Source organism: Lethenteron reissneri, chromosome 20 (assembly GCF_015708825.2).
Source record: "Lethenteron reissneri isolate LAM-NWPU_2019-01 chromosome 20, ASM1570882v1, whole genome shotgun sequence".
Taxonomy (NCBI): domain Eukaryota; kingdom Metazoa; phylum Chordata; class Hyperoartia; order Petromyzontiformes; family Petromyzontidae; genus Lethenteron; species Lethenteron reissneri.
In genome coordinates, this window is record NC_083798.1 from 9,362,075 (window position 1) to 9,373,979 (window position 11,905).

General features: G+C 55.8%; 1 protein-coding gene across 7 annotated transcripts in view; it reads right to left on the minus strand.

Moving 5' to 3' along the window:
• Positions 1 to 11,905, minus strand: part of LOC133344716 (tensin-3-like) — a 110,266-nt gene that overhangs the window by 47,199 nt on the left and 51,162 nt on the right. For all 7 annotated transcript variants that reach the window (XM_061554809.1, XM_061554808.1, XM_061554805.1 and 4 more), the window contains one exon: positions 820 to 937. In XM_061554809.1, the coding sequence (XP_061410793.1) occupies positions 820 to 937 (118 nt within the window). The remainder of the gene's footprint in view (positions 1 to 819; positions 938 to 11,905) is intronic.

An 11,905-nucleotide genomic window follows, 5' to 3' on the forward strand; every position in this document is an offset into this window, starting at 1 on the left:
GTTCAGCTGCTCCTGAAGGTTTTATAGATTGGACTATTTGCGATATCAATCTCTATATCCTTAGCACGCACCGGTGTGGTATTTATTTCATTGGGCACTCATCTTTGCAATGGACTGCATCAATCTTCAACCACTCTTCAGCTCTGCATGGTTGGCTACATACGGTGTGAAAGAAGTTCAATATACATACATAACGTACACACTTAAACTCCACGTGTACGCCTTAAAGTTTGTTATGCCCGGTAGAATTTGTGCTATATTAAAGCTGTAAAAAACGCTAATAATTGTAATGAATCAATATCTGCGAGGGCGTCACTGCTGTGCACACAGGCTTATGCACTTGGCTCCGGAACCACACAAACTGCAATAGTGGCAGCAGCGGAGACAGAGCAAAACCGCAAAATCCTCAGAGCGACCCACAAGCCTGACCCACGTGGCATGGCCAGCAGCCCAGCGCTGCGGGGCTCTCGCCCAATAATTGAAGCCACATCTGCAGGTGGGCGGGAATCTAAGTGCGAGTGCATGCGGCTGGTGAGAGAGAAAAGGGTGGGTGGGCAGTTAGGCGAGTGCTTGAGTGGGTGGGTTAGGGGGTAGGTGGGTGAATGGACACGGGTGGGTAAATGTGTGTAAGAGGGTGATTGAGTTGCGTACTTGTACACTTGTGGAATTGGCGGGTTAGGTTGTTCACGGGTATTGTGCGTGTGCGGAATGAGTTGTGCACGTGTATGTGTATGGTGCTGCATGTGTGTGTGTGTACATGTGCAATCGGTGGGAGAGGATGTGCATGGGTATGAGTGCAGGGGGCCGATGTGTACTCACTGCGGCAGGAGGTGGCATGCTGGGACACAAGCTGCCGGCACACCCCACAGGGCTTGGGCCTCCGGAGGGTCCGCACACGAAATTTATGGCCACCAAGGGCTGGCACCTCCTCCTCCGGCTACAGAAAACAAAAAGACAAAGATCACACATTTAGCCTTTAACAGACTGTTGGAGAGCAAGTGCTGTTAGCGAGCACTTATTAAGGCTGGCAAGGTACACGAGAGAGTGAGTTTCCAGCGCCACCCCCGGTCACCTTTGCCTCCCCAATGATGATGTTGACACACTTGCACAGACGAAGATAAAGGCATATACATGTACAGCCCCGCAAACTCACAAGCACACACAGATACACAAAAACAAAATCAACACATGTGCACAAACCCACAGGTACACACACATATAGACACAAACATACACTTGTACACATCATTAGTTTGCATCAACCGTGGACAGGACGTTTCAAAGGGCTTCATCTCCTCGGATTGCTTCAGCCATGCCCTGGCCAAACAAGGTCTTTCTCGACAGCAAGACATGATGGTCCTGGTTTATCTCCAGCTCTGACCAAGCCTGAAGATTTGCTGTGGATGCGGTCTGCACAAGGCACTTTGAAGAGCTGTTGCTACCATAACCTGATCACTGCGCAGTAAAGGCACCGGCCGTCTTTGTAACGGGGATTAAATGGAAAATTCGAGGCCACAATATTAATTTTAATATTCCACCAGAGCCCTGCAGGCAAGGGGCATGTGTGCGTGCTGTACGTTATGTGTAGACTGATTAAAGGAATATAAAAAATGGGTAGCATTACATACTCGACTAACACACAACCTCACTATCCTCACACAGTCATCAGCAATCAGACACACACCACCTCACTCTCCCCACACAGTAATCAGCCCCAGACACACACCACCTCACTCTCCCCACACAGTGATCAGCCCCAGACACACACCACCTCACTCTCCCACACAGTAATCAGCCCCCAGACACTCCACCTCACTCTCCCACACAGTAATCAGCCCCAGACACACACCACCTCACTCTCCACACACAGTGATCAGCCCCAGACACACACCACCTCACTCTCCACACACAGTAATCAGCCCCCAGACACACACCACCTCACTCTCCCCACACAGTAATCAGCCCCCAGACACACACCACCTCGCTCTCCCACACAGTAATCAGCCCCAGACACACACCACCTCACTCTCCACACACAGTAATCAGCCCCCAGACACACACCACCTCACTCTCCCCACACAGTAATCAGCCCCCAGACACACACCACCTCACTCTCCACACACAGTTATCAGCCCCAGACACACACCACCTCACTCTCCACACACAGTAATCAGCCCCCAGACACACACCACCTTGCTCTCCACACAGTAATCAGCCCCAGACACACACCACCTCACTCTCCACACACAGTGATCAGCCCCCAGACACACACCACCTTGCTCTCCACACAGTAATCAACCCCAGACACACACCACCTCACTCTCCACACACAGTAATCAGCCCCCAGACACACACCACCTCACTCTCCCCACACAGTAATCAGCCCCCAGACACACACCACCTCGCTCTCCACACAGTAATCAGCCCCAGACACACACCACCTCACTCTCCACACACAGTAATCAGCCCCCAGACACACACCAACTCACTCTCCCACTCAGTAATCAGCCCCCACACACACACCACCTCACTCTCCACACAGTAATCAGCCCCCAGACACACACCACCTCACTCTCCCACACACAGTGATCAGCCCCAGACAAACACCACCTCACTCTCCCACACAGTAATCAGCCCCCAGACACACACCACCTCACTCTCCCACACAGTGATCAGCCCCCGACACACACCACCCTCCCCTCCCACACAGTGATCAGCCCCAGACACACACCACCTCACTCTCCCCACACAGTAATCAGCCCCCAGACACACACCACCTCACTCTCCCACACAGTGATCAGCCCCAGACACACACCACCTCACTCTCCCCACACAGTGATCAGCCCCCAGACACACACCACCTCACTCTCCCACACAGTAATCAGCCCCCAGACACACCCACCAACTCACTCTCCACACACAGTGATACAGCCCCCAGACAACACACACCTCACTCTCCACACCAGTAGTCAGCCCCCAGACACACAAGCCACCTCACTCTCCCACACGTAATTCAGCCCCAGACACACACCACGCTCACCTCCCCACACAGGAATCAGCCCCCAGACACACACCACCTCACTCTCCCCAACAGTAATCGCCCCCAGACACACACCACCTCACTCTCCACACAGTAATCAGCCCCAGACACACACCACCTCACCTCTCCCCACACAGTAATCAGCCCCCAGACACACACCACCTCACTCTCCCCACACAGTAATCAGCCCCAGACACACACCAACCCACTCTCCACATCAGTGGATCAGCCCCAGACACACACCACCTCAACTCTCCACAAACAGTAATCAGCCCCCAGACACACACCACCTCACTCTCCCCACACAGTATCAGCCCCCAGACACACACCACCTCACTCTCCCCACACAGTAATCAGCCCCCAGACAACACACCACCTCACTCTCCCCACACAGTAATCAGCCCCCAGACACACACCACTCACTCTCCACACACAGTAATCAGCCCCCAGACACCACCACCACCTCACTCTCCCCACACCGTGTAATCAGCCCCCAGGACACACACCACATCACTCTACCACCCGTAATCAGCCCCCAGACACACCCCACCTCACTCTCCCCTACACAGTTAATCAGCCCCCAGACACACACCACCTCGACTCTCCCACACAGTTGTAATCATCCCCCAGACACACAACCACCTCACCTCTCAACCACAGTAATCAAGCCCCAGACCAACACCACCTCCACTCTCCCACACACAGTAATCAGCCCCCAGACACACAACCACCTCACTATCCACACACAGCTGAATTCAGCCCCCAGCCACACACCACCTCCCACTCCTCCCACCACAGTGATCAGCCCCCCCAGACACAACACCACCGTCACTCCTCCCACCAGTGAATCAGCCCCCCCAGACACACACCAACTTGCACTTCTCCCCACAGTAATTCAGACCCACAGACACACCCCACCTCACTCTTTCCCACACAGAGTAATCAGCCCCACAGACCACACAACCACCTCCGCTCTCCCCCACAGTCAGTGAATCAGCACCCAGACCACACACCACCTCACTCTCCCACACACAGTAATCAGGCACCCAGACACACACCACTCACTCTCCCACACAGTAATCAGCCCCCAGACACACACACCTCACTCTCCCACACAGTATCAGCCCCCAGACACACACCACCTCACTCTCCCCACACAGTGATCAGCCCCAGACACACACCACCTCATCTCCCACACACAGTGATCAGCCCAGACATAACCACCACCTCACTCTCCCAAACACAGTAATCAGCCCCCAGACACACACCACCTCACTCTCCCACACAGTGATCAGCCCCCAGACAACACACACACCTCACTCTCCCCAAACAGTTATTCAGCCCCAGACACAACACACCTCAGCTCTCCACAGACAGTGATCAGCCCCCAGACACAACACCACCCTCCACTCTCACCACACAGTGATCAGCCCTCAGACACACACCACCTCACTCTCCCCACACAGTAATCAAGCCCCAGACACACACCACCTCACTCTCCACAACAGTGAATCAGCCCGCAGACCACACACCACCCTCACTCTCCACACAACAGTAACCGCCCCCAGTAACCCCCCAGTAATCAGCCCCAGACACACACCACCTCACTCTCCCCACACAGTAATCAGCCCCCAGACACACACCACCTCACTCTCCACACAGTGATCAGCCCCAGACACACACCACCTCACTCTCCCTACACAGTAATCAGCCCCAGACACACACCACCTCACTCTCCACACACAGTGATCAGCCCCAGACACACACCACCTCACTCTCCCACACAGTAATCAGCCCCAGACACACACCACCTCACTCTCCCCACAGTGATCAGCCCCAGACACACACCACCTCACTCTCCACACAGTAATCAGCCCCAGACACACACCACCTCACTCTCCCACACAGTAATCAGCCCCAGACACACACCACCTCACTCTCCACACACAGTGATCAGCCCCAGACACACACCACCTCACTCCTCCCACACAGTGATCAGCCCCCAGACACACACCACCTTGCTCTCCACACAGTAATCAGCCCCAGACACACACCACCTCACTCTCTACACACAGTAATCAGCCCCAGATACACACCACCTCACTCTCCACACACAGTAATCAGCCCCCAGACACACACCAACTCACTCTCCCACTCAGTAATCAGCCCCCAGACACACACCACCTCACTCTCCCCACACAGTAATCAGCCCCCAGACACACACCACCTCACTCTCCACACAGTGATCAGCCCCAGACACACACCACCTCACTCTCCCACACAGTAATCAGCCCCAGACACACACCACCTCACTCTCCCCACACAGTAATCAGCCCCCAGACACACACCACCTCACTCTCCCCACACAGTGATCATCCCCTAGACACACACCACCTCACTCTCCCACACAGTAATCAGCCCCAGACACACACCACCTCACTCTCCCCACACAGTAATCAGCCCCCAGACACACCACACCTCACTCTCCCCACACAGTAATCAGCCCCCAGACCTACAGCACCACCTCACTCTCCACACAGTGATCAGCCCCAGACACACCACACCTCACTCTCCACACACGTAATCAGCCCCCAGACACACACCACCTCACTCTCCCCACACAGTAATCAGCCCCAGACACCACACCACTCACTCCACACAGTCAGCCCCAGACACACACCACCTCACTCTCCCACACAGTAATCAGCCCCAGACACACCACCTCACTCTCCCACACAGTGATCAGCCCCAGACAACACCACCTCACTCTCCACACAAATCAGCCCCAGACACACCACCTCACTCTCCACACACAGTAATCAGCCCCAGACACACCACCTCACTCTCCCACACAGTAATCAGCCCCAGACACACACCACCTCACTCTCCACCACAGTGATCAGCCCCAGACACACACACCTCACTCTCCCACACAGTGATCAGCCCCAGACACACACCACCTCACTCTCCACACAGTAATCAGCCCCAGACACACACCACCTCACTCTCCACACAGTAATCAGCCCCCAGACACACACCACCTCACTCCCCACACAGATCAGCCCCAGACACACACACCTCACTCTCCACACAGTAATCAGCCCCAGACACACACCACCTCACTCTCCACAACAGTAATCAGCCCCAGACACACACACTCACTCTCCACACAGTAATCAGCCCCCAGACACACACCACCTCACTCTCCACACAGTAATCAGCCCCAGACACACACCACCTCACTCTCCCACACAGTGATCAGCCCCAGACACACACCACCTCACTCTCCCCACACAGTAATCAGCCCCAGACACACACCACCTCACTCCCACACAGTGATCAGCCCCAGACACACACCACCTCACTCTCCACACAGTGATCAGCCCCAGAAACACCACCTCACTCTCCCACACAGTAATCAGCCCCCAGACACACACCACCTCACTCTCCCACACAGTGATCAGCCCCAGACACACACCACCTCACTCTCCCACACAGTGATCAGCCCCAGACACACACCACCTCACTCTCCACACAGTGATCAGCCCCAGACACACACCATCATCTCACACAGTATCACCCCCAGACACACACCACCTCACTCTCCCACACAGTGATCAGCCCCAGACACACACCACCTCCTCTCCCACACAGTGATCACCCAGACACACACCTCACTCTCCCCACACAGTGATCAGCCCCAGACACACACACCTCACTCTCCCACACAGTAATCAGCCCCAGACAACACCACCTCACTCCCCACACAGTAATCAGCCCCAGACACACACCACCTCACTCTCCCACACAGTAATCAGCCCCAGACACACACACCTCACTCCCCACACAGTAATCAGCCCCAGACACACACCACCTCACTCTCCACACAGTGATCAGCCCCAGACACACACTCACCTCTACACAGTAATCAGCCCCAGACACACACCACTCACTCTCCCACACAGTGATCAGCCCCAGACACACACCACCTCACTCTCCCACACAGTAATCAGCCCCAGACACACACCACCTCACTCTCCCACACAGTGATCAGCCCCAGACACACACCACCTCACTCTCCACACAGTAATCAGCCCCAGACACACCACCTCACTCTCCCACACAGTAATCAGCCCCAGACACACACCACCTCACTCCACACAGTGATCAGCCCCAGACACACACCACCTCACTCTCCACACAGTAATCAGCCCCACACACCACTCACTCTCCCACACAGTAATCAGCCCCAGACACACACACCTCACTCTACACACAGTAATCAGCCCCAGACACACACCACCTCACTCTCCCACACAGTGATCAGCCCCAGACACACACCACCTCACTCTCCCACAGTAATCAGCCCCAGACACACACCACCTCACTCTCCCACACAGTGATCAGCCCCAGACACACACCACCTCACTCCCACACAGTGATCAGCCCCAGACAAACACCACCTCACTCTCCACACACAGTAATCAGCCCCAGACACACACCACCTCACTCTCCACACAGTGATCAGCCCCAGACACACACCACCTCACTCTCCCACACAGTGATCAGCCCCAGACACACCACCTCATCCCACACAGTGATCAGCCCCAGACACACACACCTCACTCTCCCCACAGTGATCAGCCCCAGACACACACCACCTCACTCTACACAGTGATCAGCCCCAGACACACCACCTCACTCTCCCACACAGTGATCAGCCCCAGACCACCCACCTCCTCTCCACACAGTGATCAGCCCAGACACACACACCTCACTCTCCCACACAGTGATCAGCCCCAGACACACACCACTCACTCTCCCACACAGTAATCAGCCCCAGACACACACACCTCACTCTCCCACACAGTAATCAGCCCCAGACACACACCACCTCATCCCCACACAGTAATCAGCCCCAGACACACACCACCTCACTCTCCCACACAGTAATCAGCCCCAGACACACACACCTCACTCCCACACAGTGATCAGCCCCAGACACACCACCTCACTCTCCCACACAGTAATCAGCCCCAGACACACACCACCTCACTCTCCCACACAGTGATCAGCCCCAGACACACCACCTCACCTCCCACACAGTAATCAGCCCCAGACACAACCACCTCACTCTCCACACAGTGATCAGCCCCAGACACACCACCTCACTCTCACACAGTAATCAGCCCCAGACACACACCTCACTCTCCCACACAGATCAGCCCCAGACACACACACTCACTCTCCACACAGTAATCAGCCCCAGACACACACACCTCACTCTCCCACACAGTGATCATCCCCCAGACACACACCACCTCACTCTCCCACACAGTAATCAGCCCCAGACACACACCACCCCTCTCCCACACAGTGATCAGCCCCAGACACACACCATCACTCTCCCACACAGTAATCAGCCCCAGACACACACCACCTCACTCTCCCACACAGTGATCAGCCCCAGACACACACCACCTCACTCTCCCACACAGTAATCAGCCCCAGACACACACCACCTCACTCTCCCACACAGTAATCATCCCCCAGACACACACCACCTCACTCTACACAGTGATCAGCCCAGACACACACACACCTACCCCCCCACTCTCCCACACAGTGATCAGCCCCAGACACAACCACCTCACTCTCCCACACAGTAATCAGCCCCAGACACACACCACCTCACTCTCCACACAGTGATCAGCCCCAGACACACACCACCTCACTCCCCACACAGTGATCAGCCCCAGACACACACCACCTCACTCTCCACACAGTAATCAGCCCCAGACACACACCACCTCACTCTCCCACACAGTAATCAGCCCCAGACACACCACCACTCACTCTCCACACAGTGATCAGCCCCAGACACACACCACCTCACTCTCCCACACAGTAATCAGCCCCAGACACACACCACCTCACTCTCCCACACAGTGATCAGCCCCAGACACACACCACCTCACTCTCCCACACAGTAATCAGCCCCAGACACACACCACCTCACTCTCCCACACAGTGATCAGCCCCAGACACACACCCTCCTCTCACACACAGTGACAGCCCCAGACACACACCACCTCACTCTCCACACAGTGATCAGCCCCAGACACACCCACCTCACTCTCCCACACAGTAATCAGCCCCAGACACACACCTCACTCTCCCACACAGTAATCAGCCCCAGACACACCACCTCACTCTCCCACAGTGATCAGCCCCAGACACACCACCTCACTCTCCACACAGTGATCAGCCCCAGACACACACACCTCACTCTCCCACACAGTAATCAGCCCCAGACACACACACCTCACTCTCCCACACAGTGATCAGCCCCAGACACACCACCTCACTCTCCACACAGTGATCAGCCCCAACAGACCACTCACTCTCCACACAGTAATCAGCCCCAGACACACACCACCTCACTCTCACACAGATCAGCCCCAGAACACACCACCTCACTCTCCCACACAGTAATCACCCCAGACACACCACCTCACTCTCCCACACAGTGATCAGCCCAGACACAACCACCTCACTCTCCACACAGTGATCAGCCCCAGACACACACCACCTCACTCCCCACACAGTAATCAGCCCCAGACACACACCACCTCACTCTCACACAGTGATCAGCCCCAGACACACCACCTCACTCTCCCACCACAGTGAATCAGCCCCCAGACACACACCACCTCACTCTCCTACCACACAGTAATCAAGCCCAGCCCAGACACACACCACCTCACTCTCCCCACACAGTATCAGCCCCCAGACACACACCACCTCACTCTCCCACACAGTAATCAGCCCCAGACACACACCACCTCACTCTCCCCACACAGTAATCAGCCCCCCGACACACACCACCCCACTCTCCACACAGTAATCAGCCCCAGCCACAACACCACCTCACTCTCCCCACACAGTAATCAGCCCCCAGACACACACCACCTCACTCTCCACACAGTGATCAGCCCCCAGACACACACCACCTCACTCTCCCACACAGTTAATCAGCCCCAGACACACACCACCTCACTCTCCAACACAGTGATCAGCCCCAGACACACCACCACCTCACTCTCCCCACACAGTACTCAGCCCCAGACACACACCACCTCACTCTCCCACACCAGTGATCAGCCCCCAGACACACACCACCTCACTCTCCCCCACACAGTAATCAGCCCCCAGACACACACCACCTCACTCTCCCCACACGATCAGCCCCAGACACACAACCCACTCTCCCCACAGTAATCAGCCCCAGACACACACCACCTCACTCTCCCACACAGTGATCAGCCCCAGACACACACCACCTCACTCTCCCACACAGTAATCAGCCCCAGACACACACCACCTCCACTCTCCACACAGTGATCAGCCCCAGACACACACACCTCACTCTCCCACACAGTAATCAGCCCCAGACACACACACCTCCTCTCCCACACAGTGATCAGCCCCAGACACACACCACACTCCCACACAGTAATCAGCCCCAGACACACCACCTCACTCTCCCACACAGTAATCAGCCCCAGACACACACCACCTCACTCTCCACACAGTGATCAGCCCCAGACACACACACTCACTCTCCACACAGTGATCAGCCCCAGACACACACCACCTCCTCTCCCACACAGTGATCAGCCCCAGACACACACCACCTCACTCTCCACACAGTGATCAGCCCCAGACACACACCACCTCACTCTCCCACACAGTGATCAGCCCCCAGACACACACCACCTCACTCTCCACACAGTAATCAGCCCCAGACACACCCACTCACTCCCCACACAGTAATCAGCCCCAGACACCACCACCTCACTCTCCCACACAGTGATCAGCCCCAGACCACACCACCTCACTCTCCCACACAGTATCAGCCCCAGACACACACCACCTCACTCTCCCACACAGTAATCAGCCCCAGACACACACCACCTCATCCACACAGTGATCAGCCCCAGACACACACCACCTCACTCTCACACAGTGATCAGCCCCAGACCACACCACCTCACTCTCCACACAGTGATCAGCCCCAGACACACCACCTCACTCTCCACACAGTAATCAGCCCCAGACACACACCACCTCATCTCCCACACAGTGATCAGCCCCAGACACACACCACCTCATCCCCACACAGTGATCAGCCCCAGACACACACACCTCACTCTCCCACACAGTGATCAGCCCCAGACACACACCACCTCACTCTCCACACAGTGATCAGCCCCAGACACACACACTCACTCTCCACACAGTAATCAGCCCCAGACACACACACCTCCTCTCCACACAGTGATCAGCCCCAGACACACACCACCTCACTCTCCACACAGTAATCACCCAGACACACACCCTCACTCTCCCACACAGTGATCAGCCCCAGACACACACACCTCACTCTCCCACACAGTAATCAGCCCAGACACACACCACCTCACTCTCCCACACAGTGATCAGCCCCAGACAACACCACCTCACTCTCCCACACATGATCATCCCCCAGACAACACCACCTCACTCTCCCACACAGTAATCAGCCCCAGACACACCACCTCACTCTCCCACACAGTAATCAGCCCCAGACACACCACCTCACTCTCCCACACAGTGATCAGCCCCAGACACACACCATCACTCTCCCACACAGTAATCAGCCCCAGACACACACCACCTCACTCTCACAGATCAGCCCCAGACACACACCACCTCACTCTCCACACAGTGATCAGCCCCAGACACACACACCTCACTCTCCACACAGTAATCAGCCCCAGACAACACCACCTCACTCTCCCACACAGTAATCAGCCCGACAAA